The sequence below is a fragment of the Chaetomium fimeti genome (genome assembly GCF_033439085.1).
Source record: "Chaetomium fimeti strain CBS 168.71 chromosome Unknown B0H64scaffold_6, whole genome shotgun sequence".
In the NCBI taxonomy this organism is placed as follows: domain Eukaryota; kingdom Fungi; phylum Ascomycota; class Sordariomycetes; order Sordariales; family Chaetomiaceae; genus Chaetomium; species Chaetomium fimeti.
In genome coordinates this window covers 588837-615307 of record NW_026944334.1, presented here as the reverse complement: position 1 = coordinate 615307, position 26471 = coordinate 588837, and the positions used below count along the sequence as shown (strand labels likewise).

The 26471-nt window shown below is 57.7% G+C and overlaps 12 protein-coding genes across 12 annotated transcripts; 5 read left to right on the top strand and 7 right to left on the bottom strand.

Annotated features, from left to right (window-relative positions):
* Positions 1-236: 236 nt before the first annotated feature.
* Positions 237-800, bottom strand: B0H64DRAFT_327473 (uncharacterized protein; the record flags this gene model as incomplete). The annotated part of the gene is made up of 2 exons (XM_062800780.1): positions 237-621; positions 682-800. 2 exons carry the CDS (start codon positions 798-800, stop codon positions 237-239), a joined length of 504 nt encoding a protein of 167 aa, XP_062656518.1.
* Positions 801-2378: 1578 nt separating this feature from the next.
* B0H64DRAFT_363305 (uncharacterized protein) lies at positions 2379-6561 on the top strand. The gene is made up of 6 exons (XM_062801797.1): positions 2379-2778; positions 2850-3723; positions 3782-4760; positions 5167-5225; positions 5281-6127; positions 6192-6561. Exons 1-6 carry the CDS (start codon positions 2551-2553, stop codon positions 6484-6486), a joined length of 3282 nt encoding a protein of 1093 aa, XP_062656517.1. The 5' UTR covers positions 2379-2550; the 3' UTR covers positions 6487-6561.
* Positions 6562-6736: 175 nt separating this feature from the next.
* Positions 6737-8425, top strand: B0H64DRAFT_403291 (histone acetyltransferase-like protein). The gene is made up of 3 exons (XM_062804297.1): positions 6737-6992; positions 7082-7845; positions 7932-8425. Exons 2-3 carry the CDS (start codon positions 7180-7182, stop codon positions 7938-7940), a joined length of 675 nt encoding a protein of 224 aa, XP_062656516.1. The 5' UTR covers positions 6737-6992; positions 7082-7179; the 3' UTR covers positions 7941-8425.
* On the top strand, positions 7981-9447 carry B0H64DRAFT_326955 (uncharacterized protein; the record flags this gene model as incomplete). The annotated part of the gene is made up of 1 exon (XM_062800762.1): positions 7981-9447. The coding sequence occupies one exon, from the start codon at positions 7981-7983 to the stop codon at positions 9445-9447; it is 1467 nt and encodes a 488-aa protein (XP_062656515.1).
* Positions 9448-9768: 321 nt separating this feature from the next.
* Positions 9769-11818, bottom strand: B0H64DRAFT_403287 (chaperonin Cpn60/TCP-1 family). The gene is made up of 4 exons (XM_062804296.1): positions 11625-11818; positions 11402-11568; positions 11016-11337; positions 9769-10964 (listed from the first exon to the last, which is right to left on the bottom strand). The coding sequence occupies exons 1-4, from the start codon at positions 11668-11670 to the stop codon at positions 9820-9822; spliced, it is 1680 nt and encodes a 559-aa protein (XP_062656514.1). The 5' UTR covers positions 11671-11818; the 3' UTR covers positions 9769-9819.
* Positions 11819-11978: 160 nt separating this feature from the next.
* On the top strand, positions 11979-15487 carry B0H64DRAFT_464887 (uncharacterized protein; the record flags this gene model as incomplete). The annotated part of the gene is made up of 3 exons (XM_062807642.1): positions 11979-12659; positions 12873-15028; positions 15356-15487. The coding sequence occupies exons 1-3, from the start codon at positions 12293-12295 to the stop codon at positions 15485-15487; spliced, it is 2655 nt and encodes an 884-aa protein (XP_062656513.1). The 5' UTR covers positions 11979-12292.
* Positions 15488-16391: 904 nt separating this feature from the next.
* On the bottom strand, positions 16392-17957 carry B0H64DRAFT_345200 (putative zinc-binding oxidoreductase ToxD). Its single transcript, XM_062801308.1, has 2 exons — positions 17154-17957; positions 16392-17097 (listed from the first exon to the last, which is right to left on the bottom strand). The coding sequence occupies exons 1-2, from the start codon at positions 17675-17677 to the stop codon at positions 16572-16574; spliced, it is 1050 nt and encodes a 349-aa protein (XP_062656512.1). The 5' UTR covers positions 17678-17957; the 3' UTR covers positions 16392-16571.
* Positions 17958-18396: 439 nt separating this feature from the next.
* Positions 18397-19584, bottom strand: B0H64DRAFT_327411 (uncharacterized protein; the record flags this gene model as incomplete). Its single annotated transcript, XM_062800778.1, has 4 exons — positions 18397-18811; positions 18945-19040; positions 19096-19472; positions 19525-19584. 4 exons carry the CDS (start codon positions 19582-19584, stop codon positions 18397-18399), a joined length of 948 nt encoding a protein of 315 aa, XP_062656511.1.
* On the bottom strand, positions 19336-20233 carry B0H64DRAFT_403278 (uncharacterized protein). The gene is made up of 4 exons (XM_062804295.1): positions 19839-20233; positions 19656-19776; positions 19525-19592; positions 19336-19472 (listed from the first exon to the last, which is right to left on the bottom strand). The coding sequence occupies exons 1-2, from the start codon at positions 20029-20031 to the stop codon at positions 19718-19720; spliced, it is 252 nt and encodes an 83-aa protein (XP_062656510.1). The 5' UTR covers positions 20032-20233; the 3' UTR covers positions 19336-19472; positions 19525-19592; positions 19656-19717.
* A 1590-nt stretch (positions 20234-21823) lies between these two features.
* Positions 21824-22814, bottom strand: B0H64DRAFT_403271 (40S ribosomal protein S26). Its single transcript, XM_062804294.1, has 4 exons — positions 22651-22814; positions 22474-22584; positions 22280-22382; positions 21824-22137 (listed from the first exon to the last, which is right to left on the bottom strand). Exons 1-4 carry the CDS (start codon positions 22688-22690, stop codon positions 22032-22034), a joined length of 360 nt encoding a protein of 119 aa, XP_062656509.1. The 5' UTR covers positions 22691-22814; the 3' UTR covers positions 21824-22031.
* On the top strand, positions 22815-24071 carry B0H64DRAFT_403270 (ubiquitin-domain-containing protein). Its single transcript, XM_062804293.1, has 3 exons — positions 22815-23025; positions 23270-23650; positions 23704-24071. The coding sequence occupies exons 2-3, from the start codon at positions 23276-23278 to the stop codon at positions 23791-23793; spliced, it is 465 nt and encodes a 154-aa protein (XP_062656508.1). The 5' UTR covers positions 22815-23025; positions 23270-23275; the 3' UTR covers positions 23794-24071.
* On the bottom strand, positions 24055-25521 carry B0H64DRAFT_363284 (endochitinase; the record flags this gene model as incomplete). Its single annotated transcript, XM_062801795.1, has 2 exons — positions 24947-25521; positions 24055-24876 (listed from the first exon to the last, which is right to left on the bottom strand). The coding sequence occupies exons 1-2, from the start codon at positions 25472-25474 to the stop codon at positions 24055-24057; spliced, it is 1350 nt and encodes a 449-aa protein (XP_062656507.1). The 5' UTR covers positions 25475-25521.
* Positions 25522-26471: the final 950 nt, after the last annotated feature.

The window sequence follows — 26471 nt, the reverse complement described above, 5'->3', positions numbered from 1 at the left end:
CCGTGAAAACGCAGTTTGTGAGCTCCCCTTCGCTCGCCAGCCATAAAGCATCGATGCCAAACACCAATCATGGCGAGTTCTCGTTAGCCCTAACCGTTTCATGTACACTCACAGCCAACGCCGACATAAATACAGCCTTCCGCCCAGGGTCCGATATCGTACACGGATACATTCGTAACTCATCCCCCTCCCATCATTGCTCGTTCCCCTTGATCATCCCGGGGCCCCGTAACACCTCAATTTTCTAATGGTTTTAACTGGCTGCTCTCTCGCTTTGGCCACGCGGGGTTGACGCTCGGTGGATATGATGACCCATTGCCGGACCTGGACGAGGCGGCGTCGTCGAAGGCGTTTAGATGGCCGTTCAGCTGAGTGGGGGGCGGATACTTAGGCTCAGCCCCGACCTGCAGCGGATCGCGTGACCGCCTGCCGTAGCCGCTGGGTGACCGGTCCTGCGATCTCATCTCGTGGTCCGGCCGTGGTTTCCCCGCTACCGGCAGGTCGTCCAGCCCGTAGTCCGCCCTGTAGGATCTGTCCTCCATGTCTTCCTCCTTCTCCCGTCTCCTCCGTCTGAAGTGGAAGAATAGCAATACCGACGTCGTGGCGACGACCAATAAGCCGCTACGCAATACGTCAGTGGTCCGGATCAACAACCGCGCTGCCGGGGGGATTCAGGCTTACACCACAACGCCAACAATGATCCATGTGATCTTGTTCGACGAGACCCATGGCTTTTTGCAAAGGTCGATGCCCGGCTGTGGGTGGCAGTCCTTTTCCTCTTCCTCGCGTCGGACCAGCATGTCGACTACGGCACGTTTGACGGCGGTCGCAAACGATTCCACTGGTGGGATGATGCCTCCCGCTCGCCGCTCCATTGATACTGCCATTGCCTTGTTGGTTGATTTTATAAACAAACTTCCGCGCAGTTTGCCGTCTTCGAGATCGCCTTCTCACGTTGAAATGTCGAGGATGGTCGACCTTAGCCCGCGCGATTGTTCCCCCCGATCAATTGATTGCTCTGTTTGTTTCTTGTCGCCCCAATGTAGCCGGAAGCGTGGCCCAGCCTAACTTGTCGCCGTTCTGGCGAATTGTCAATCGCAAGAACGTTGTCGATCGTGGGGCTGGGTGGGCGATTGAAGCCGCCCGTGTTGGTTGTCGCGCGCTAACGAGTTGTCGGAATGCCGGTGCCGAGGGACGTGTCGAATTGGCATGCAAAACGCAACAGTGGCTCCTTATTGTTGCGCGCTTCGGACCCTGCCCTGTTGATCGAGTCCACACGGTCGCCCTGGTTGGAGAATTCGTAGTTTTTTCGTGCAAAACGAGTGAAGCTGACGTCGAGTTTCTGAGACGGCAAACAAGGGAATGTCAGATAATAAACCCCTGGGGTCGCAAATTCAGGAAGGTGACGTAGGAGGAACGGCCCACTGGCGGCCAGGGGTTCCAACAAGCCTAGCGTGTCAAGGGACATTTGCCAACCGTGTCGACCAACTGAGAGCCACGATTGCTTGTTTTGTGGAATGGCCGGCCCCCAAACCCGAACCAAGCAATTCTGCCGCTGTAACGTTCTGCCAGCGATTGGAGCAAGGCCTCCCCGGGTTTCCTGTTTCATGCTGAGTGCAGGAACTTGACGCCGAAGCTCGTCCACAAGGCAAATCCCGCACCACCGGTCGTTACACGGAATATAAAATGGTGGCAAGGCAACGCCTGCAGAAACCGGATGGTTGCACGTTGACTGTAACGACGTACCGTCATGGATACGGGCTCGGGGAAATGAGGATGGGAGTCTGGCTCGAGTCTTGCTCGAGTCTGGCAATTCTGAAAGTACTTACCCACTAGTTATGCCTTTTCATTTGTCCAACGTCATGATATTCCGCCCTTACTATCGGGGAGACATGTTGGCTCATGCCAGAATTGTCGCCCGTAAAAGTGAAAACTCGTATCGAAGTCGGGCGGGCTGAAGCGCACCCGACCGCCGGCATTCGATCGTGAAGGCTCGAGCTGTTTCTGTGGAGCCATTTGCAACCCCGCGCCGAGGGGCAACCGCAACACGAAGAGATGCCATCCTGTCACCCTGTGTAATCGGTTGCACTCACGCCGCCTCACAAAGGGCATAACGGGGCGGAACAAAATCAATATCACCGATGAAACAGCGTTCACAGAGAAGGGGGAAGAGGAGTTCGTGGCGTCGTTGTTCCGTGGTTCCGTTGAGCGACAAGACCCCGCCTGTCTGAACAACCAACTGATTGCGAGAATGGCAGAGTGGACCGGTGTGCTCAAGCGTTGGAGTTGAAATGTGATGAATGTGTGGTCCGTGCGTTAGTTAATACCGCAGCCAAGCCGAATTTGAGCCCATGAGGGGGTTGATTTTCAATTGCCGCGGAAAGTTCCAGCCCATCATATGATCCACCGTCTCATTGGCGGTGGCTTGCATCTTTCCACGAACTGACCGACTGGTCCCGAAAATTCGGTGCGGGAGTTGATCAAGGCGCAAAAAAGTTTATTTCTAAACCATCTACAGTATTACCGCAAGGACCGAGCACCACCGCCATCATGTCGTCAGTCAATGCGGGGACCCTCCGAGGCACTCCGAACCGCAGCCAGGGGCGCGGTTCTGTCCCCTTTGCCAACACCACCCACAACACCACCCACAACACCAGCCCGGCAGGTCCGTCCTCGGCAATCCCCCGCCCTGTACTCGAAAATACACCGGCGGCATCCAGCGAGGTCGGTGGCTCTTCTCTCAGCGCGAGCCGGCAGAAACAGACCAAGAGAGATGAGGTGCGTTCTCTATGCCTCCATTCTTGCTACCCCGCCCTCCTGGAACCAATGGTACTAATTTGACTGCACAGGCAATCCGCCGCAAGCTGGAGAATGATCTCTCCAAGAAGAAGCACCTCACGGGCCGCGCCCGGCAATCCCGGAAGGCGCCCCCGGGAACCGTCCTCGCCCTCAAGCCGAGCCAGGCACTCCAGATCAAACCCCAAACCACCGTCGCCGAAGCCGCGCAGCTCATGGCTGCCAAGCGTGAAGACTGCGTGCTGGTCACCGACGACGACGACCGGATTGCTGGTATCTTCACGGCCAAGGATCTCGCATTTCGTGTCGTGGGTGCGGGGTTGAAACCGAACAATGTCACCATCGCCGAAATCATGACCAAGAACCCACTGTGTGCTAGAACCGACACAAGCGCCACTGATGCGCTGGACCTGATGGTTCGTAAGGGGTTCCGCCATCTGCCGGTCATGGACGAGAACCAGGATATTTCGGGTATTCTGGATATCACCAAGTGCTTCTACGATGCGATGGAGAAGCTGGAGCGCGCCTATTCCTCCTCCAGGCGGCTGTACGACGCCCTTGAGGGTGTTCAGTCAGAACTTGGCACCAGCCAGCCGCAGCAGATCATCAGTTACGTCGAGGCTCTGCGGTCGAAGATGTCGGGCCCCACCCTTGAGTCGGTGCTCAACGGCACGCCGCCGACGACGGTGAGCGTCCGGACGTCCGTCAAGGAGGCGGCCCAGATGATGAAGGAGAACCACACCACCGCGGTTCTGGTCACGGACCAGGGTGCTATCACGGGCATCTTCACCAGCAAGGACGTCGTCCTGCGCGTGATTGCCCCGGGCCTCGACCCGGCGACATGCAGCGTCGTCCGCGTCATGACGCCCCACCCGGACTTTGCTCCCATGGACATGAGCATCCAGGCTGCCCTGCGCAAGATGCATGGTACGTGCCGATACCTACCCTTAGATGCAGCATAGATATCGATCTAACAATACCACAGATGGTCACTACCTCAACCTGCCCGTCATGAACGACGGCGGTGAGATTGTCGGCATGGTCGACGTCCTCAAACTCACATACGCCACCCTAGAGCAAATCAACACGATGGGCACGGGCGACAACGAGGGCCCTGCGTGGAACAAGTTCTGGCTTTCCCTCGACCACGAAACGGAGTCCATGGTTTCCGGCGACGGCTCGATCCAGCACACAAATCACGGTCCCCGGTCACTGATGTCTCCCGATATGGCCCGCAGCGAGCGGCTCGTTAGTGATAGCCTCGCGCCGGGCGATTCGGCGAGCCACGTCGGCGTGGACTCGCCACGCCACAGCGCCGTGGGCATCACCACGCCCGAGCTCCCGCCGGGCGAGGTTCCCTTCCCCTTCAAGTTCAAGGCCCCCAGCGGCCGCGTCCACCGCCTGCAGGTGACGGCCGCGCACGGCATGGCCGAGTTCGTCGCCAGCGTCACCTCCAAGCTCGGCGCCGAGGTCGACGCCATCGGCGGTGCCCCCGTCGTCGAGGACAACCAGCTGTCCGGCGGCTATGCCCTCAGCTACCTCGACAACGACGGCGACTCCGTCTCCATCACCACCGACGAGGACCTGCTCGAGGCGATCGTGCTCGCGCGCCAGGGCCACCGGGACAAGGTGGACTTGTTTGTGCACGACCCCAGTGAGCCCCCCGTCCCCCCCGCGCAGGTGCCCGCACCCGAGTCCACGGTCGTGGCCACCCCGCCTGTCACCCGCGAGCGGAGGAAGGTCGTCGAGGAGTCCGAGGAGGAAGACAGCGACGAGTCCGAGGAGGAGGAAGTTCACGCCCGCCGCGGCAGGCATGGGCATGGGCGCACGCGGACGGCGCCGCCGCCGCCGGCCCAGGAGATCGTTGAGCAGGTCATTGCGGGTGTGCCGAACGAGCTGCTGCTTCCGGGGGCGATTGCGATGCTGGCGGTGGTGATTATGGGGGTGTTTACTGTTTCGAGGTTGTCGAGCAGATAGAAAAGTAGTCGTTGGAGGGTGGGGAGATGGAGGGCCGAGAAAGAGGAGAAATGGAGGGGGATGGGGTTTTGCCGCGCTGGGCTCTGGGAATCATCACGATGTCTCCCATTTTTCTGTCTTTAGAAGGTAGGCTGGTTGTAGACTCTTTATATCAAGCATTCGCGGACTAGCTGTTGATTCCATACATGTTATATCATCCAATAGCGCTGTCACTCTTTTTGCACTTTCTGGCGTTGAGTTCCTCAACCCTCTCCGGTTCTTGGTGGGGCCAGCAAAAGCGGATCTGCATCGGATTGAGGGTTGTAAGCGGGCCGGGCTGGTGGTTTGGTGCACGGGCCACGCCTATCAACACCGAGAAAAGTTGCTCGACGGATCCCAGACTGTGTCGCCCAGCAATGAGTTGGTCGCAGGTATTTTCACCATGATCCTCAGGAATTTTGGTGTACGGCACGGTGAGTAGGATTGTACTACTGAACATACTTCTGCCCGCTAATTGACCATGTCCAGCCCGCCAGGCGTTGGCGGCACCTGTCTCCCGATCATGCCTCCGAACACTCTCATCCTCGGCGACACGACCGACGTCAGCCCCGACAACCGTTGCTGAACCGACTTCGGCCGCGCCCCCGGTGACGACTGCGACTCATGCCTTCACGGCTGCCCAGGTCGCCGCACGGCAAGCCGAGCTGGCGCGCATCCCGGAGAACTACGCCGAGTACATGCACCAGCGCGAGCACACCAGGGAGATCGGCTCTCGCGTCGAGTCACGCTACCACCCGGACCAGATGCTCGTCGACCCGCCGCAGGACGCCACCCTCGAGATGTTGATGGCCGCTCAGGTCCACATGGGCCACCACGTCTCTCAATGGAACCCGGGCAACCAGCGGTACATCTACGGCGAGCGCGCGGGCATCCACATCATCAGCCTCGAGACCACCGCCACCCACCTCCGCCGCGCCGCCCGCGTCGTCGAGGAGGTTGCGTACTACGGGGGGCTCATCCTCTTCGTGGGCAACCGCAAGGAGCACATGCCCGTGGTGGTGCGCGCGGCGGAGCTGGCCAAGGGCTATCACCTGTTCCAGAAGTGGACGCCCGGCGCGATCACGAACCGGGACATCATCCTGGCGAGCGGCGAGCTCAAGATCGTGAACGAGCGGGACAGCGAGATTGACGGGTTCCAGACCCACCTCCGGGACCGCCGGCCGGTCATGCCCGACTTGGTGGTGTGCCTCAACCCGCTCGAGAACTACCCGCTGCTACACGAGTGCGGCGTGGCCAACATCCCCACGATCGGCCTCATCGATACCGACGCCGACCCGACATGGGTGACGTACCAGATCCCGGCCAACGACGACAGGTGAGCGGTGATGGGTCTTGGCGAAAGCCTGCGTTACGGTGGTGGCTAATCTTTTCCGTTGTAGTTTACGATCCGTCACACTTCTCGCGGGTATCCTCGGGAGGGCGGGCGAGCGAGGGCAGAAACGGAGGCTGGCGATGGCCGATGACGGGGTCAGCACCTGGCTAACCCCTCGCGATGTTCACACTTTCATCCAGAAGGACTCCGCGGCCAAGGCACAGGAAGAGCTCCGCGCTATGGAGCAAGCCCGAAAAGAGGGAATCATAGACGACAAACCTGCACAGAGGGAAGACTTTTTGACGGATGATGAGCTGCTGCGGGAGCTGACCGATGGTCCGATCCCGTCGCCAAGGCAATGAAACTTGCGCCGGGGGGGTGCATTGTAACATACGAGGTACTATAACGACTACCTATAGAAGTTCTACTGTAAAACACTGCTGTTTTTAGTTACTTGCCATGTCGGTAGGTTGAACTTTGGACTCCATGGAGGGTTCCTTCCCGTGCTTCCTTCCACGACTTGGTCCCCTGTTGGCTGACTCAGCACCCACGAGCCCCTCCAAATCCTGTGCGCAGTTCCCCTCCCAAGGAGCACAAATCATCACCACGAACATTTCAGCACAGCATCGGCCATTCCGTCACGTCACTGCACCCGACCCTGTTCGTCTCACACCACGCCGGGCTGGAATCATTCTGATTGGTGTACCTGGCCACGAGGTGCTCAGATCCAAACGGGTCCCTGGATCCCAAGCAAAGCACCGGATTCGATCCGGGCGGCAAGTGCGGGTGCAGGAGCCGACAGCCATTCTCTTCTCGAGGCTCGAGGTTGGCTAAAGCGCTTCTTTCTCATTTACACACCTGAGTCCAGGTACGGCCTCTCTTATCCTTGGCCTTGACGCAGCCCCAGACCAGGGTGCCATAGCTCGTGATGGCGCCGTAGCTAATGCCGTGATGCAGGGGCCTCTCGGGTCTCCTCGCTTTGTCTTTTCCCGGCCGGCATCGCCGTGCATTGTGCGTGCGTATCAGTCGTGTGTGGATTCTTGGGAGCTTCGAGAATGTCGGCTATCCTCGACGGCCCGGCTCCGGGTGTGCCGCCGCCTATCCTGCCCCGCCATGTAACACTCCGTGATCGTCAAACGGTTGCGACTGTCGTCCCGTTTGCTTCTCAGCACCAAGTCCCCGAATCTCTCCTCCGCTATCTCAGTGACCAGTTCAACAAGGAGATCGAGGGCGGAGACACCTACCCGATGCTGGAACCAATGGCAGCCGCCACCTTCTCCTCGTATTGGTTCCAGAAATTCGGCGGCGTCATGCTCCTCGGCCACATCGAGAGCGCCGCCGAGGTTGTCGAGGGTACGGACTGGTCGAAGGAGTGTCTCGGTACCTTTTACATCAAACCCAACTACCCAGGCCGCAGCAGCCACATTTGCAACGCCGGTTTTGTCGTCACCGACGCCGCCCGTAACCGGGGTGTGGGCCGGCTGATGGGCGAAACATATTTGGAATGGGCGCCGAAGCTGGGTTACAAGTACTCCGTCTTCAACCTCGTCTACGAGACGAACGTTGCATCGTGCAAGATTTGGGACGCACTGGGCTTCAAGCGCATCGGGCGCGTCAAGGGTGCCGGGAACCTCAAGAGCTACCCGGACCGGCTGGTGGACGCCATCATCTACGGACGCGACCTCGGGGACGCAGCGGGCGGCGCGGGCAACGAGGAACTTGTGAGTGAAGAGCGTTTCGACAAGATCAAGTTCTACCTCAAGTACGGCCGCTATCCCAACGGCGCTGACCGAGCCGAGAAAAGCAGGCTACGTAGCGCTGCTACCCACTACAAGCTCCTGGAGGGCGACGTCCTGATGCTCAAAGACAAGGAGGTTATTTCGGACCCCCAGCGTCAGTACGAAATCGCTAGGAGCGTGCACAACCAAGCCCACGGCGGCATCAATAAGACGACGGCTACTATTGCGGAACGGTACCACTGGAGTCGCATCAAGGAAACCGTCTCAGATGTAATTAGGAACTGTTCAGAATGCAAAGACACGAACAAGGCCTCGTCCTCCCAGGGCCAGCAGTCCTTCCCGGGGGCCCCTCTCAACGGGCTAAAGCGCCCCAACCTTGATGGCGCCACGTCGACGGCTTGTAAGCGTGCCTCCCCAGGCCCATCCGGGCCAGGGGCTGGCATGCAGTTCACGGGGGTTCAGCGGTCGATGGCCGATCCAACCCACCTCTCCCCGTTCACCTTCTCATCCCACCTCCAATTCGCCGATCCCAGCGCCATCTCAATCCTCCCTCCCCACCCCCTCCCACCGCCAACCGATACGGCCATGGCCGGCCACGACACCATCGGCCGAGATACCCACAACCCGATGCTCCAGTCGCTCCACTCAGATCACCACCCGCAACCCACACACCCCGTATCGCTCCGCACCTTGGCCCCGAACCCACATTCGCACGCCGTCTCGGACTACCAGCCGATCGATCCGCAGATAATAGCCCAGTCCTCCGCAGGGACAGACTTACACCACCACGCCCATCACCATCACCACACCCACGGCCACTACCCCTTCTCGCCCCCATCGCCACCGACGCATCACGCCCCCGCACACCACCACGACCCCGACACCGACGCAGATGCAGCTGATGTAGAGACCTTCCAAGCTCTCATAAACGCCGCCGTCACGGACGATGACGACGATGACGACGATAACAATAACAACAACGCCAACGACGCCAACAACCACAACGCAAACAATCACGTCCCAACCACATCCCGCCTAACAACAACAGAAATATCAAGGGGCGTAGATACCGTCAGCACAAAACCCGGACACGACGCACCCACCGCCCTCATATCACCCACCCATCATCACCACCCCCATGCACCCCCACACACCCACGCCAACCACCCGCCACACGACCCCAGAGGCACCAGCCACGACCACGCGCGCACAACGCAAGAAGAGCAGGATGAGCGCGACGAACAGGCGGCGGTAGACCGCGACCTCGAGATGCTGATCGAATCTCCCGCTGACGATGACGAGGATGGGGACGGCAATGGGGATGGTGACGGAGATGGGGATGGAGATGAGCCGATGGTTATGGCCATGTCGGTACGGCATGGGCAGGGCCAGGGGCACGTACAGGAGGGGGGTTGTGAGAGTCCAAGAGGTGGGTTGGGGGGGGATGTCGATATGGATGGGGATGTTGTTTCGCTGGGGAAGCATGCTGCTGTTAGTGGGGGAAGGGTGGATGTGGTTGGGTTATTGGCGGATGGGGGAGTTACGAGGGGAGGTGTGGATGGGATGGGGGATGGGGACACCTAAGGTGGGCAGGGGGTGGAAGGGGGGTTGGGGAGCGTTTTTTGGTGTTTGGTGTTTTGGGGTTTGTGTCCATACGGTCCGTGGCGGCGGTCCTTTGCGGTATAGTTGAACGTCCTGGTCAGGTAGACGCGGAGATAACAACCGGGCTTACATCCTTGATCTTTCTCTTAGTCTGAAGCCCGTAGCGTAACCAATGATATCCTCGCAGTGCGATGTAGCGAGTGTGATATTGCAAAGGTATCGGTCGCGGGTCTTGGTTTTAAGGTTCTTGTCGGGACAACAAACATACACATGCACACACTTATTACGCCGTACTGCGCCGTTCTATGCATTACCCGACAGGGATGTTTCATTCCTCATATCAAGTTACATAGTCTACCGCCTCGGCATGCCACGGCCGCGGCCGCGCCCACGCAGCGCCCGCTGGGCGGCACCAGGAGGCAGAGGCTGGCCCGGGGCCTGCGGCGCCTGGCTCTCCTCATTGCGGATCGTCTCGTCAACGCCCAGAATCAGGCACGCAGCCTCCGTCGCAGCCTGGAGGGCATTGACCTTGACGAGGGCCGGCTCCCACACAAAGCGCTCCATCATGTCGGCAACGCCCTCGTTCTGGAAGTCGACACCCGCCCACGTGTTGCCCCGCCTGTGCTCGACACGCAGCCTGTTGAGGATGTCGGTCGCGTCGAAGCCGGCATTGTCGCACAGCTGGCGCGGGATGACCTCGAGTGCCTTGGCGAAGCTCTTGATGATGGCCTGTTGCTTGTTGCGCACGTCCTGGTCCGCAAACCGGTGCAGGTAGGCCGATACGTCCATCTCGGTGGCTCCGCCGCCGCCGACGATGGTCTTGTTGCGGATGGCGCGCTTGACAATCATGATAGCGTCATGCAGTGACCGCTCAACCTCGGCAATGAACTGCTCCGCGCCGCCACGCAGCACTAGCGTGCATGTCTTGGCCTCCGGGCAGTCCTCAAAGAAATTGAAACGCTCGCCGCCAATCTGCCGCTCATCGAAGCTGCCGCAAGTGCCAAGATGCTCTGGGCGAATGTCGGAGCAGGTGCTCTGGATGGTGGCACCCGTTGCCTGGACCACACGCTCCATGTCGTCAGCCGACACGCGGCCGGCGCAGAAGATGTCGCGGTCGGCGAAGTACTGCGTCGCAAGATCGCCAATGGGAAGCTTGGACAGCACCACCTTGGCGCCCGTCTTGTACGTCGCCTCAAGCTTCTTGTTGATGATCTGCCATTCGGCGTCGACAATGGCCTGGTATTCCGAGACCTGCTCCACACGGACTTCGGCGTTATCCTTCTCGGCCTTGAGTTCGAGTTCGACGTTGAGGCAGACGATCTTGGGCTTCTTGAACGACTTGGGTTGTTGCTCGAAACCGGCGTACGAGAAAGTCTTCTTGAATGCCACGCCGTTGACGAAAAGCGACTCGGTCAGCGAGCCGCCAGGGATCTTCTTGATACCTATCAAGTTTTCGTTGAGGTCTTCTTGGTCGAGGGACAGGACGGCATCGACAACCACTGGTGCTTGTTAGTTTCGGGCTCAGCCATCTACCATGGTAGGGGGCTCACTCTTGGTAAAGAACTCGGTGTTGCGCTTGATCAGCTTGCTTGTCATGGCGGTCGCGGCCAGCTTGTTGAGCGTGTCCCTCCTGTTTGCCTCGTCTGTGCTGATCTGGATCTCCTTGATTTTGTTCACCGCCATGGTCGACGCTCTCCTCAGGCCCTTGATGATGATCTGCGAACTGACACCGCCTTCGACGTGCTCCTTGATCTCCTTCAAGATTTCGCCGGCCAACACGACCACCGAGGTTGTCCCGTCGCCCACTTCCGCATCTTGAGACCGCGCGATGTCGACGAGGATCCGGGCAGCAGGGTGGACAATGTCCAGAAGCTTGGGAGGGTCAGGATCTGGGTAGACACCGTGTGGGGGGGCGGGGTGGAAGGGGGGTTCACACCTTCATGACAGTGGCGCCATCGTTGGTGATGGTCTGCTTCCCGTTTGCATCCACCATTAATAAATCGCCGCCATAGGGACCGAGTGTCGATTTAATCGTGGCCTGCACGGCTAAGCAAGCGTTGATGTTCGAAATGATCTGGCCCTTGCCTTGCGAGGTGTCGGTGCCTGCAAGCGGCGAGTCAGCGGGGGACCGTGTTTACCAGGAAGGAGGGGTTCCCGACCCTCTTTTAGGACGATAATCGTCGGTGTCTGGCCTCCGAACGACATTTTAAGGGCGGGATGGAAAGTCGTGATATTTGTGCGGGTCACGACGGAGCTCCAGGCGCGGTTGCAGGGAGAAAGAAGGGCGGTACGGTGGTTTCCTGGTCTCTGGCGTAATCTCTCTCCTTGGGCCCCGCTACTTCCAAAAAAAATATCGAAGCCTGTCGATGAGCGCCAAGTTCGAGCTCATCGGCCTGCAGCTGGAGGACTGAGTTGCTGACATAATGGGATCAGCTGACACATCATGTGAGCTTGCCGTTCTTTTGAGGTTCCCATGCTTTCTCTCCTTTCTCCTACCACTTAGCAAATTTCAAAGGCAGTGACTGTGATGTATGTTGCCAACACAGAGCCCAAGCAAACAATAAAAATGAAAGAAAATAAGAAAAGAGAAACATGTTCGGTTGCCATGCGTGTTCCGATGGTGATTCGACAAATCTCAGCGGCTGTTTCAAACGTAAATATCAATTTGGCACCTAGACACGATTATCAACCAAAATCCTTTTTGTATATACGTTTTTCTCTCCACTGGACATCCGTTACATTAGTTTCTCGCCTCGCCAGAATCGGTTAGGTAGGTAAGCTCGGTCTTCACGGCCTCGACGGGCACCCCGACTCACTCCGGCCGACAATGGCGGCCCTTCAGTTTCTTCCAAATGAGATCCTCCTCGCCATCGCTGGTCATTTGGCCGACTTCCAGGACCTCGCCGCCTTAGCCTTGACAGGCCGACGGTTGTTCTCTGTCGCCAACCCGGGGCTCTATGCCACTGCTGCCCGCGACTACAAAACGGCCCTGTTCTACTGCGCCGAGAATCGTTTGATTGAACCGATCGGCTCCTTGCTCAACCACGGAGCTGACCCGAATCAAATCTTTGCTTCGCCCATTCCCCCGGATTCTCTCAATCATGTCCTCGCAGCTCAGGGCCGCCGCCCGGGGAGACGACCGCTTTTTGACCAGAAGCTGGCCCTCGCGGTTATGGAGTCAACCCTTGGGCGCAGTGTTAAGGAAAACTCTGTATCATATCATGAGTACTTTGCGATCCGAGCACCCGATTATTATATGTACCCCTGGCGCTATCCAAAGGTTCATTCCCGGATGCAAGCGCTCTCGAACCAATTTGATTGGAAATGTCCCGCGGTTAGTACATGGAACTTTGGGGATAGGAACCCAGGGCCTGTCCAGTACACATGGACGGCACTACATATCGCAGCCCAACATGGCGACGACGCGCTTGTCACTCTGCTCCTCGACAACGGCGCTAATATCAATTCCGCGCTCCATGCCACAGGCAAGTTTACCACGCCCGAGAGCTTCCCCCACCCTCACAGCTTCGCCTCGACCTTTTATCCCGACCCGCTCCTTGCGACCCCATTACACCTGGCAATATTGGCCGGGCACAGCTCGACGGCACGGCTTCTGCTGGCCCGCGGGGCTTCAACTATCGTTTCCTATGGCGGCATCACCGCTCTTCACGTCGCTGCGTGGTACGGTAATTTGGAGCTGTGCAAGTCACTCTTGGACGAAAGTCCTCACCAGGCAGTGGACTCACGGACGGCCGCACAACTCACCCCCTTTCACTATGCCGTTGCTGGCGGCCAGTTGCAGACGGTTGGCCGCTTTCTGCTCCAAAGGGGCGCCGATATTCGGGCCGGGTTTAAAGGACCGCAACTTGATGGATACATCCCCTCATACTTTTCATATCATCTCAACAATGCTTTCACGTATGCTCTTTGGGCCCAACAACACGGCGATGCATCGATACTCCTGGATATGAATCCCGATTTTGCTGCAAGTGGACACATATCCTACCCTCACGACCCTTTGGAGGGTTGCCTTGTCTCGATAGATATCAACCGGTCGGGCGACGGGGAAGAAGCGGTCGCCTTGCTTCGACGATTGCTCCTGAGTTCCGATCATGGTACCGACACCGCATCCAAATCATTCTGGTACTATTGTACGCTGGCCCTATCGCGGGACCTCCCTCAATTTACGAAGCTATTGTTAGAATCTGCTAACGTTCGGGCGCCACCGCTTCGGAACATCGAGTCCGGGGTACCTACGAGATTGATTCAACATGCCCGTTCCAACGCAGGCGTCGATGCCGTCATGGCCCTTATCGAGTACGGTGTCTCGGTACAGGGCATGACTAGGCCTTGCCTCAGCCGTGTATTTCCCCCCCCGACCACGGGACCCGTTGGCAACAGACTCCCGGCTTACCATGAGGGAATGTCGATGCCGCAATTCGAGGCCAGGCTCAAGATTGGAAAGCTGGTGTACCAGCGTCTTTCAGCAGGCCCCGAAGGTGTCGACGATAACGACTTGCGCGTCGCCCTTGTCGGCGCTTGCCAGCCGGGCGGGCTGAGAATGTGCGAATGGCTCGCCAGTATCGGCGCGTTACGCGCGGTGGCCAAGGCCGATTTGGCCATCATGTTGTATCGGGCGGCGAGCGGGAATGACTCAAGATTAACTGAATGGGTCTTGGGCCAGACGGAAAACACAGGCGATAAGTGTTGGGTCATGAATAGGATCTCGGTACGGGACGTGATATTCAAATCTGGTGGTAATGAGACCGCACTTATGCTCGCCCGCCATGGCGCAAATCTCAAACTTCAAGTTGAGTTTAATGATGAAATGCCATGGAGCCTCGGGTGGACCCGCCGCTTGTTCTCATGCCGAACCCGCCAGCGCATGCCTATCCATGCCTATTATGACGGTAAAAACGGCAGCAACGTGTTCTTTCTAGTCTGTGGAAAACCAGACATACCTGGAGCCGTCGAGCTGCTTCAGTTAGCCATTCAGGCGGCCGGAGAAAGTGCCAAAGATCTCGTCAACTGCAACCTTCTGACGTCCCACCCCTACAGAAACCTGCCACCGGTCAGTCTTCTCTGTTCTGCACGCCTTCCGTGGTCCCGTCCTCGCTGGGATCACCGAGCCACCATAGATCGTAGGCCCGAAGAGGCGAACGCGCATTCTGAACCGGCGCGGCTAGCGATGCTACAGATGCTCCTCGATGCCGGGGCCGAGGTGCATACACTAGCGGAGAGACGCGATTATAGACCGGCCGAAGATTCTGAGGAACCGACGGAATCCTTGTGGCATGCTCTCGCCTCGGAGGATAGGGACGAGATCAAGCGTCAACAAGCCTTTGCATTAGAGCGGGGCCCGAGCGTTGTTTGGGGGATTTACGACTGGGGGGACGACCCCATACGATGCGCCATACGGAGCGGATTCCCGACGTTGGTTCAAGCAATTCTTGAGGCAAGGCCTCTACCAACCAGAAACCATCCCGCAGCTCTGCGTTACTTGAAAGCCGCCTGTGATGGTGACCCGGATGCATATCACGAAACTCGCCGCCTTTCCCCCGAGGTTCTCAACATCATCCTCACCATGACGAAGTTGGACCATGCAGACTTTCTCTATCCAGACCTCCCTTCCCGCCCAAACCGTGAGACAGCATTGCGGAAGGTGCTACAATTTTACGGGTGGAACGACAGCAGCGACCACCACCAGTGTCGGTGTGAACCCGACCTTCTCTGGTCTGCGAAAGAAGATTTAAGCAATATGGTCAGGCTCCTCCTTCTTCACGGCGCCAAATGGAAGACCCTCCCTTCGGATGGGAACTCTGCAATTGATAGGCTGAGAGACTTGATGTCAAGGAAGCCTGAGACGAGGAGCTTAACTATCTATAAGCAGCACAACCTGGCAGAGTTCAGTAAGCATATCATCCTGGACCTCAACTCCGAGGCGGCGTGCAGCCCTGACAGCTTCATGGACTTCAACCCCTTTGAGATGGGAGACATCAAAGCAACAGAGGGGAGTTATTGAGTATTCCTGTTTCTTTACCCCTTTCAACCTCGCCCGGAACTTCCCAACTTTAATGTACCCGAGGCCTTGCAGCTGTCAGCTTAACCTGAGTTGCACCGCGACATATCTGAAGGCGGGATTGCATGTGAGAGTACGGTGTCAGAGTAGTTACCTCGCTAGCAGCACCCAATATCACCCGACTCTTTGTACTTTATCAAGAATAAACCGAACATAGCGCTCTCTCATTGCCCTATTTGTAGCCTGGTGAAAAGGAAGGAAGTAGGCATGACAGAACAGTAAACAACCACGACATCAACGAATAAAAAGGGGCACCATCAGGTCCAGCCGCTCAGCTTCCCGCCCTCCAACACCCTCACTGCTTGAGAATGTGCCCCATGCACTTGGAATTGCCGCAGGTGTGCAGCGCGAACTTCTCGATGTCATCCGCGTAGTGCGTGGAGGCGGCGCTGTCACAGCTCCAGTTCGCGCGTGGCCCGGCCGTACGCTCGGGTTCGTACACGCAACGGAAGAGCTGGGCGGCACTCAGGACGTGGAATCGAGGCCACCTTTCCTTGGCCTTGCTGTGCGTAGTAGCGGTAGTCTGGGACACGGCGACATTGGTTGTCTCGGCCGGCTTTCCGGCTGCGTCGGTGTCGCCGGCGGTGCTAGCAGGAGGAGTAGCGTGGGACACGGCAGCATCGGCTGTCTTGGATTCCATGACGGGTGAGTTGGTGTCGTTTGTAGTCCCAGTGGAGCTTTCGGCGGCGCCGGGCTGGTGGTTGAATGTTCAGAGCCTTGGGACGAGCCATGTCACGGTGTCAGCGTCCTGATTCTAGGGAACCCATGCAGGGAACTTCTAGAGCCTCGTATAAAAACCCTCAAGAGACGCTTAGTCCCCGAACATTCACAATGCCAGAGATTCAGGGGGGTATAACAAGGAGTACTAATTGCTCGAGGCTGCCATTTCAGCTAATTACCATATCCTGCACCAGGACGAGAATGAGTGCATCCAAGGGAAATGATCAGGGGTAGGCTCGCTTCTATTTGCCATATTGATCTCGTGGATGGTGAACGAATCACTTCCCATGATTCCGCGCCCCGTAATTTACAAGTCACCAACCCGATACACCAGCTTTTTCCCAGTTACGTTCCCCTCTTCCAAGTCTTTCAACCCGCCCGCAATATCTTCCAACCCTCCCCTGACGTCGACCGGGTGCGGCACAACCTTCTTCTCTTCAAAGAGCCTCGCCGCGACGGGCCCCCATCTCTTCGCAAACTCAAAGTCTTGGGGCTGCGGATCCAGTTTGAGTTTGCCGAAAACCTCACTTGCCTCGTTGCTGATGGTGTAGGTAAGCCTGACAATAGTCTCGACGTCCTCGCGCGGCAACGGGTTTGGATTGGTGGTGACATAGCGGAGCGGGGACTCAGAAGAGGACAGGGCGTCGGCGCAGATCTGACCGGCCTGTCCCTCTCCGAACGTGTCCCACACGTAGCGGAGTCTGTTGTTGGTATACTCGCGGATATCGGACCCGACAGTGGGGGACTTGTAATCGAAGACCTTGTCTGCGCCGAGCGACTTGACGAAGTCAAAGTTGTGGGGCGAACAAGTGGTGATGACTTCGAGGCCAGACCTGGTTTGCGTTAGGGGTCCGTTCCGCAGTTTGTTGGTGCAGAGGTAGGTACTCACAGCTTTGCCATCTGAATCCCTAGAGATCCCATTGTCGTGCTCCCCCCATAAATCAAAACCGGGAAACGCTCCTCCGCCTTGACAGGCTCTATCGGCCACGGTAGTCCTAAGCTCTGATATAAAGCCTGGCCCACCGTGTACACCTGCACCCCGAGGGATGCCGCCTCCGGAAAGCCCATGTGACTTGGGACTTTCATGGTGATATCCGCTTTCGCCACAAGATACTCGGCAAATGCGCCATCCTCGGGCTTCAACGTGTGGCTTCCGTGCACGGTGCCGCAGACTCGGTCGCCGGGCTGGAAAGGCTGGGTGACGCTGCTTCCGATTTCCTCAACGACGCCGGAAAAGTCGCAGCCCACGGTGAGCGGGGCCCCGCGGACGTCTACGACTTTGATGTGTTTCCAGTCTGTCGGGTTCAGGGCGACACAGGCGACTTTGACCAGCAGGCCGTCGGGTCGCAGCGCGGGCTTGGGCACCTTTACGACGGCGGCATTGTCTTGTGATAGGAGCTTGTAAGCTTTCATTTTTGATGATGAACAAAGAAGTCGAATGAAGGGTTGGCTAGAGCCTAGAGGCGGAGGAGTTGTCGGATGTCTCGGTGGGTATGATTGCTGGAAGCAAGTGGAAAGCACAAGGGCATCTGAGAGTCATTTAAGTGCCTGCATTATCCGACTCTGGCCGACAAACCGACAGGAGGTGATATGGATCCACCGCCGGACAGTCTATCCCGCCGCCAGACGACGTCGCGTTCCCCCGTTGACGTAGGCATGATGAGTTTGGCTGCCCATAGTTCTTTCATTCCTCTTTAGTCCCCACTGCTTCTAGAGTTTGAGAAGTGAATACAATCGGGAGCATCATCGGAGACATTACCGGAGACAAGCTGTTCGGAGTGCTAACAAGGCAGCGGTGATCCGCGGGCCAAAGTTGCGCCGGTTTGTGGGAATGGAACAACCCGTTCCGCTGCACTGTCGAGACACCCGAGAATGGCGGCACTGCTTGACCGGCTAACCGAATTCGGCGGCCAGAAGAGTAAATCTCTGTACTTTATGTATAATTAGAGACAGTGTTCCTCCCAGAATATCCCATAATCAACCCAAACCCATCCTTGCCATGTACCGTTCGTTCCCTGTCGCGCCAACGCTTTAATACCAACCATGCCGAGGAACCCAAGTATCCAAAACCACCACAAAAGCCATCCCCCCTTCAACTCTTTCTCCCATCACCCCCTTCCCCCTCATAGCACTCAACCCCCCCTCTCCACCACCGCCGCCACCCCCCCAACAGCCTTCTCATCCGCCACCCCCCTCGCCGCCTCCACATCCTCCCCACCACTCCCGTCCGCATCCACCTCCCCCTTCCCACCCCCGCGTGTACCTGTATCCTCCTCCCGACTCACCGCCGACGAAGTCCCCAGCCCAGCCCTCCGCAGCGACCACCAGGCCTTCCTCCCCCCGTCGCGGGTCGCCCTGCTGCCGCTGTTGCCGTCGCTGTCGTCGGCGAGGGTCTCGGCGTGGAACGAGGAGGAGAAGGGGAAGGAGGCGGCGACGCGCTTGTCGAGGTCGGGCGCGAACAGGAAGAGGTTGGGGTAGAAGCGCTTGGAGAAGGCTTTCAGGCAGGGCAGGCAGGCGCAGATGATGCCGACGTATTCTTCGACGAGGCTGGTTGAGAGGGGGGGGGGTTTGTTAGTTTTGGTTGGGTTGTGGTGCGGGGTTCAGGGGTATGAAAGCGGAGATGTGGAAGGGGAGAAGTTCGGGGGATGAACGATGAGGATGGGGGGAGGAGGGAACATACCACCAGATCAGGTTGATCGGATAGTGCCAGGTGATGTCCGGGTTGTTGGCGCCCGTCATGGCCGTGACCATGCGCATCAAGCTCACGCCGCAGACGCTAGATACCGCATTAGATGTGCAGGGTGGGGGATAACGGGGCGCGGATCACGTACAAGCCTCCAGCCATGAGAATCAGCAAGACACCGAGCTTTTTGATCAACGGGGCGCGCATTGGGCGAAGCAGCCAGATGGGCAACAGCAGGATCATAAAGTCGGTTACCATGTTCAAGATGTTGCCCGCGTCGAAGATGGCTTGTTGATTGATGCATGTTCCGGGGATGCTCCAGTCCCAGTACGATCCGATGGGCGTGCAGACGTAGAGAAAGAGAAATATCTGCGGTACGCTGTAGCCCACCGAGATAAACATGACGACGTAAACGGCCAAGCGAAAGGCTCTGTCCATTGAGAAGCGCAGGAAGAAGCTCAAGATGGACAGCTTGATGAACATGGTGGTGAAGCTGTAGGTGAAGGCGCCGCCCAGCATCATGATCTGACTTGTGTGTGAGAACTGGGTAGCTTATGGTCATGGGGATCCTCCTCACCTTCATTGTTTCGCTAAATGTGACGTAGTCCAGCTCCCAGATGTGCTTGCCCATGCCCATGGTGGACTCTGCGGGGGATGGTCAGCAACCCCTGACTGGGAAAAAGGGCTTTCTCGCAGGTTGAGCCTTACGGATGATGCAGAGAATGGCATTTGCCAAAGCAGAAGCCTAATAAGCAGCAAGCCACGGTTAGTTACCAACTTCGTCTAAACATGGGGTAGGTCGAGCGTACAGAGGCAATGCAAATCAAGTCTATCGCTAGGAGTTAGCAACCTCAATAATTCCGGCCACTCATCGGTCGGGGCGGGTCTTACAGTCATCCGGATGCCATTTTCGAATAATAAACGTCGCCGAGTATAGCCGTGGGATCAAGAAGAAGAATGATAATACAGGGAATACCACGGATACGATGATTAACTGATGACTGCTCGACTCTGGGTGCTCAAAATTCGGCTCCACGTTCGGGGGCGGAGGGGCCGCGGGGATGAAGGATCCGTCAGAACTCATATCGGCGGCGACGAAGAGAACGGTAGGTGGAGGGATCCGTCGAAGCGGTGGTCACCGGCTTTGTACACAGTCGCGAAGTGACCGCCGACCTGTGGAGAGAGCAAATCGCGTGGGAACAGGCGGGAGCCTGGGGTAGTTGAGTCCCGCCGGCCCGGTCTGGGCATCCTGAACAGGGACAGTCTCTCAAGCTCAGACGGCAGTGAGTTTATTGACTCCCCACTTCGTCGGCGCCCCGGCATTGGCTAGCGGGACGGCCGATGTGCATCCCCGGGCGAGGAAAGTCCCAACACTGCTTGGCGCAAGCGGGATGGAACGTGGAAAGGGCATGGGAGCATGGGGGCAAAGGAACGACTCTCGCGACCTTCTGTTGGTCTTCTGTTTCTCTCTACCCCTGCCCTTAACGGGGACCCTGGCTCGATATTCACCAAGTCACCGCTTGACAGGCAAAAGAGTTCGCCAACGAGGGAGAATCGAGTTGCACTGGTGCCCCAAAACACCATGATCATAAGTTGTATTTTCCCCCGACAAAAGCTAGTGTTTTTGAAGCCGAGAAAGAGTCTCTCGGTAAGTCGCATCCGAAGCCGCCAGTGAGCAGCAGGCAAACCAGGGGGATCATGTACCCGTGGCGGAACCTGGCACCTGAGGGTCCATGCGATGGATGGAAGCAGACTAATCTGTATTCGTAACGTGAGTGTACAAGTATGTACGAGACCCGCTCGATGCGGGGTGTGCGATTTGAGTTTGTCAAGCTTCGAGCTCATGGGGTCAGGGAGGTTCGTGTCATCTCCCATGTGTTCTTGGCTGTCGCTCCTCTTCCCCTGCGGCTGAGAACGAGAGACTGGACTCGGCAGCCTCCACAAAGGAACTGCAACGGGCCGAGAAAGCCACCCCGCTCGGACCTGAGACCCGTGAATTGAAGGCTGAGTTCAGGAGCAACCGGTGAACCGGTGAGCCGGTGGTTCGAAGTTGGAAACCGGGACAAGGTTCGCACTCGGGAGGTCAGATCCCCCGGGATGAGATTCCAATGCATTTTGTGCCAAACTTGCCGATTGGCGGTGGGCGAGGCGAGCATGCAGGTCGCTCAATATGTGACCTTGCATGGCGCGTCCCTCCAACCTCCTCGACCCATGATGGTCGGCATTTCTCCGGTGCCGCATTGTCGCCAACGGCAGCCGAGAGTCCTCTGTATCCGAGCAAATGTAACCTTTCGCGGAGAATGGAGTGCGTTGTTTTTGGCTATGATGGAGGGAGGGAGTGCAGAACTGAATAAAGTTTTATCTCATGATTTGGGTGTGCCATGCGCACGCAGAAAGGCGTGAAAAACGCGACCAAGCTGCCCGGTTCAATTTCCGACCATGCCCCCCTTGTGAACACCTTAATTTGCGAGATTCGGCATCGCGTGTAGCCCGTTTAGTGTCTTCTTTGGCATCAACAGAGCTGGAAGGGGGTGGGGTTTGTGTCTCGGGCTCCGGCTGCTGGGACCGCAGAGAGTGTGCTTGTGCGACCACCCACCCTCACGAGCCTCACCAGCCGCACCAGCCACCACGGTAGCTGTCGGGAGTTGCCACGTGGGGACGGGCATTTGTGTGGCACTTTTGGCTCCGATTCGGACCAGAACGCAGAACCAGACAACTCGAAAGGGAATGTGCCTGGCCGCAAGACATCTGTTGTGAGAAAAGTATGCGGGTGTGTCTTGGCATCGACGACAGCAAATGGCACTCATGTGCACCGGATTGTCCACCTTGGCGACAGACGCAGAATCGGACATTCACTCGGGGTTGGAGCCCCCGTATTTCCACACAAGTGCTCTGAATTGGTTGGTGACTATGGCGCTATGAAGCCCATTGATTGGGCTGAAGGAAACCCCATTCGGTTCCAGCGGTCGCCAGGCTTGTCATGCAAAGCCGAATCATGACCTCGTTACTTTTGGATCATCAAAACCACGCCCGAAGCCAGATGCCGCCAACTCAGAACGCCAAAGCAAGAGAGCGAAAACCCGTTTAGGCCGTCTTAGGGTTCTGGGTAGGAACCACCTTCTTGCCATCCTTGTTGTAGCGGACGCGCGGGGGGGGAGCCCGGTTGCGGCGGCCCTCGGTGGAGCGGACACTGTGAGGTCTCTGTCAGCGGGTTGTGTTCGCGGACCGGGGGTCGGGGCAACTAATGGCGGAGGTTCGACCAAGGTTCTTCTCAGCCGCCCGCGTCGCCGAGATGGCAGACGCGGTTGTCCCCGCCAACAGGACAAACGTACCGGACAATCTTGCCGTGAATCGCGCAAGAGACGCAGTACTGCAGCTTGAGGTACATCTTGGGAACCGTGTACTCGGAGAACACCGAAGCGTCCGAGATATCACCTAGTCGCAGTTAGTTAGCGGAAATGAACCACGGCCGACTGGGCGAGAGGTGGGGGGATATCGTCGCCGTCGCGATTTCGAAGATACGTACGGATCGCCGCAGACTCAACCATGTTGCGGATGGTGAACCGCTTGATGGCCTTGTCCTTGGGGGTGCATCGCGAGCAGTTGGAGCACCGGATGGGCTTGACGTGGCCGCGGCCTGCGAGATTCTCAAGTCAGTCCATCTGGGAGACAAGACACACAGGGGACAACCATCAATGCTCACCCTTCTTGTTGCGGCCGTTGTTCTTTCTCTTCTTGACCATTTTGACGGTGTCCTGAGTGTGCTGGTTCTCAAGAGGTTGTGTGGGAGAAAGGCAAGCAGTTCAGAAATTCGACTGGTGCTGGAAAACCCTTGGTGAAGGACCCACTGCGACGTCGAAAGTTTCCCCACTCTCAATCACCACCGGGGAAGTGCGGCCCAGGGCAACTTTTCCAGCGAGCCCTAAGAGCAGGCACAGAGTCAGCTGACCCGCACCATCCAGAGTGGGCCCCTCCAAAAGTTCAACTCCGCCAACGCCGTGGCTCAAAATCCTGCCCTCTTTTTCCCAAGCGCAACTTCACAACATCTGCAGCCTGCTGAGGAAGACATTGTGTCTAGGTACGTCTGTACGATGTTGCGAGCCGGCGCTTGTTTCCTCGTCATTTACGACGCATCATGATACCCAATCTTGTCCTCGCTGCCTTTGCGGCGGCCGACTTTGAAATCCGGGCGCGCGCGACTTGATACGTCGGCGAGCTCAGATTTCGGTCGGCTTCACCCCAGCCCCCAACTCGCGCCGGCTCAGCTTCCTCGAAGCCAATATCTCCCTTGCGTCTAACACTTCCTCACCACTTCTCAGTAGGCAACCATGCAGATCTTCGTGAAGACCCTCACGGGCAAGACTATCACCCTTGAGGTGGAGTCGAGCGACACGATCGACAATGTCAAGTCCAAGATCCAGGACAAGGAGGGCATCCCCCCTGACCAGCAGCGCCTGATCTTTGCCGGCAAGCAGCTCGAGGATGGCCGGACCCTCTCGGACTACAACATCCAGAAGGAGAGCACCCTCCATCTTGTGCTCCGCCTGCGTGGTGGTGGCAAGAAGAGGAAGAAGAAGGTCTACACCACCCCGAAGAAGATCAAGCACAAGCGCAAGAAGACCAAGCTCGCTGTGCTCAAGTACTACAAGGTCGACAGCGATGGCAAGATCGAGCGTCTTCGTCGCGAGTGCCCCAGCGAGGAGGTGAGTTTAGCTCTTCCCCCGTCCACATGTGGGTTCATGCTGACATTATCTAGTGCGGCGCCGGTGTCTTCATGGCCGCCATGCAGGACCGCCAGTACTGCGGCCGCTGCCACCTTACCTACGTCTTCGAGAAGAGCGCTTAAAAGGCTGGCTTGAAGCGAACTGGGCAACTCGGGACGGGAACGGAATTGCAAGGAGTCAGGAACGGGCAACGATCTTTCATGATATCGGCGTTTATGTACCTTAGAGTCGGGCATATGCGGACTCGGACCGGCAAGGAAAATGCAATTTGGGGGTGCGATGACAGACCGGGCCACCTCGACCACTGGTGTCATCATCTCAGGCTGTGTAACTGGGTCATGCAGGCAGCTACCTAGCTTATCCAGTCAAGTTCCCGTCCCATTCTAATTATTGGGGAACCCGTCCCTCAGGTTGTCGTACTTTGTGTGAGGGTATGTGATACAGTTCTGGCGCCACTGGAGCGAATTGGGACCCCCGAGCACGTCAACCACATTCCCAATCAAGCTCTCTGACCCCTCCTTATCAGCGCTGCTCTCCCACCACATCCCACCGCCCAACCCGCGATGCCTAATGTAATCGGCCTTCGCCCTCGCCATCTCCACGTTATCATAACTCACGAGCACCCTGCGGCCGTGGTGATAGCAGTAACTCGCGCCGGCGTCGTAATCGGCCAGCACCTCGGCGCCCTCCAGCGGCAGCTTCTTGTAGTCGTGCACGCCATTCTCCCAGGTGCCCTCGCCGACGCCGTTGAACGGCCGGCCCAGGCCGTCGGTGCCCTCGAACGCGCGGCCGTACAGGGGCATGCCCATGACGATGCGGTCGGGCGCGACCCCGCGCGAGACGTAGGCCTGCACGGCGGCCTCGGTCGAGAAGGGCGTGCGCGCGGCGTCGTGCCCGCACGGGTACAGGTTCGCCTGGTGGCCCGCCACCGAGTCCCACGACCCGGCGTAGTCGTACGCCATCAGGTTCCAGAAGTCCAGGTACCGGTCCATCCCCGCCATGTCTAGGTTGTTGTAGTTGTGCGCCCCCGCCGGGCACGCCACCGTCAGCTCGAAGTGCGGCGGGTTGGCGCTGTCGACCGTTCGCGCGTGCTGGTCGAGCGCGCTGCGTACTTCGGCGAGCAGTGAGACGAAATCGGCGGCTTCGGCGCCGTTTTGCGGGTACTCCCAGTCGATGTCGAGGCCGTCGAAGCCCAGGCGGGAGAGCTGTTAATGCAAGGTTGGTTAGCAAAAGCGTCGTGGGGGGTTGGAATGGGGTGTGGTGAGGGAAACGAACCAGCTCAACGGCAGACGCCGCAAAGGTGTGTCTGCCCTGTGGCGTCGAGGCCGGCTGCTTGAAGTTGCTACTGTAGGTCCACCCGCCGATGGACAGCAGGACCTTGAGGTTGCGGTTGCGGCGCTTCAGGAGGTTGAGCTGCTTCATGCAGCCGTACAGGTTGGTGCCCGTGTCGTTCCAGCTGTCGCCCTCCCAGTGGATGTCGGTGTCGGCCCACGAGTCGGTCATGTATACCTCGCCGGACTCGGGCCGCACGTTGGCGAAGGCGTAGAGCACATGGGTCAGGTTCTCCACGGGCAGGTCCTGCGGACGGTGCTTACGGGCGTAGATGGCCCAATTGACGAAGTAGGCTACCGAACGGTAGCCGCCAATAGGTCCGCCACCCATTGTTGATGTTGTTGACGGTGTTGATGGGGTCGTCCGGAAGCTGGGAAGGGAGGTTCTGGGCCCAATGAAGATACCAATTAACACGGCTAATATGGTGAAAACGATGGAGAAGAGGTAAGAATATCTAATGAATCCGGGCATACGGCAGCTTATTATATGTCACTCCCTTTGCCTTGCTTCTTGTTTGCTGTCAGTCCGAGCTGTCTCAGAGGACGCCCATTGGGAGCTTGGGGACCTTGGCAGGCGAGGGGGAGGGGCAGGCCACGCCAGTGGGTCCACCCTCACTGAGCTCCGCCACTACCTCCATGCCTGCACCGCTGTTCAACTTCACCGTGAACAGACGAGCTGTAACCGATTTCTGGTGAAGGAACACCCGTCGAGTCCGGCGGAAACATCCCAAGTCAATCTCACCCTCCTCGATGGCCCGACTACCATTTTCTAAGCGCAAAGCGGTGAAGACCGGGTATTCCGGCGTCGGGTTGACCTTGGGAAGTGACGGTGCTTGGCAAGCCAGCGCCGAGATGCTTCGAACTAACCGCATTGACACGCTCGGGGCAGTGCAGCTCTTCTTGCCACGACCTTTCGCCGCCTCGAGCTCACAACTCCCATCCCACTTATTCCGCAACGAATTTGAGCGCGAGACAATCACCGCCCGTACAAGCTTGTCAAAGGAGATGCCACTATCCCCATTACCTTACTTCTTGTTGTTTCTAGAGTCAACAACCGTGTACTGAGTCGACCTCGATTTATATCGACGCGGGTTGGAAAGCAACACCTATTATTCCATGCTGGGTACCTGTGACCTAGGTGTAAATACAACTAAAAGTAGGGAAAATATGATTTTGAAGACACTAGTAATACAGTGGTTTCCCATATCGTATCGGAACAAGACGAGTTCAGTTAGCTATAAAAGAAAATGAATTAGATCATGATTATTCCTCAAATCCCGTCCAATATTTACTTTGCTGAATTCTCCCACTTGTGGTTGCTAGTCTCAGACAAACTGAGCCTGAACGGCATCATGTTAACGTGAACAGTTGGAATAGCATATGATAAAGCAGCGGAATGTGTTGCAAGTACCGTACGTCTCGGGTTTGGTCACCAATAATGACCACGACTTGTCATAATTAGCGGCCTT

Coding starts and splice junctions, on each gene's coding strand:
- B0H64DRAFT_363305 (XM_062801797.1), top strand. CDS start 2,551: ATGTCGTCAGTCAATGCGGGGACCCTCCGAGGCACTCCGAACCGCAGC. Junction 3,724..3,781: donor TGCCCTGCGCAAGATGCATG/GTACGTGCCGAT, acceptor ACAATACCACAG/ATGGTCACTACCTCAACCTG. Junction 5,226..5,280: donor GAATTTTGGTGTACGGCACG/GTGAGTAGGATT, acceptor GACCATGTCCAG/CCCGCCAGGCGTTGGCGGCA.
- B0H64DRAFT_403291 (XM_062804297.1), top strand. CDS start 7,180: ATGTCGGCTATCCTCGACGGCCCGGCTCCGGGTGTGCCGCCGCCTATC.
- B0H64DRAFT_403287 (XM_062804296.1), bottom strand. CDS start 11,670: ATGTCGTTCGGAGGCCAGACACCGACGATTATCGTCCTAAAAGAGG. Junction 11,569..11,624: donor GATTATCGTCCTAAAAGAGG/GTCGGGAACCCC, acceptor CGCCGCTTGCAG/GCACCGACACCTCGCAAGGC. Junction 10,965..11,015: donor CACCGAGTTCTTTACCAAGA/GTGAGCCCCCTA, acceptor AACAAGCACCAG/TGGTTGTCGATGCCGTCCTG.
- B0H64DRAFT_345200 (XM_062801308.1), bottom strand. CDS start 17,677: ATGAAAGCTTACAAGCTCCTATCACAAGACAATGCCGCCGTCGTAAAG. Junction 17,098..17,153: donor GGGATTCAGATGGCAAAGCT/GTGAGTACCTAC, acceptor AACGCAAACCAG/GTCTGGCCTCGAAGTCATCA.
- B0H64DRAFT_403278 (XM_062804295.1), bottom strand. CDS start 20,031: ATGAGTTCTGACGGATCCTTCATCCCCGCGGCCCCTCCGCCCCCGAAC. Junction 19,777..19,838: donor AAAATGGCATCCGGATGACT/GTAAGACCCGCC, acceptor TCCTAGCGATAG/ACTTGATTTGCATTGCCTCT.
- B0H64DRAFT_403271 (XM_062804294.1), bottom strand. CDS start 22,690: ATGGTCAAGAAGAGAAAGAACAACGGCCGCAACAAGAAGG. Junction 22,383..22,473: donor GGTTGAGTCTGCGGCGATCC/GTACGTATCTTC, acceptor AACTGCGACTAG/GTGATATCTCGGACGCTTCG. Junction 22,138..22,279: donor ATTCACGGCAAGATTGTCCG/GTACGTTTGTCC, acceptor GAGACCTCACAG/TGTCCGCTCCACCGAGGGCC.
- B0H64DRAFT_403270 (XM_062804293.1), top strand. CDS start 23,276: ATGCAGATCTTCGTGAAGACCCTCACGGGCAAGACTATCACCCTTGAG. Junction 23,651..23,703: donor GCGAGTGCCCCAGCGAGGAG/GTGAGTTTAGCT, acceptor GACATTATCTAG/TGCGGCGCCGGTGTCTTCAT.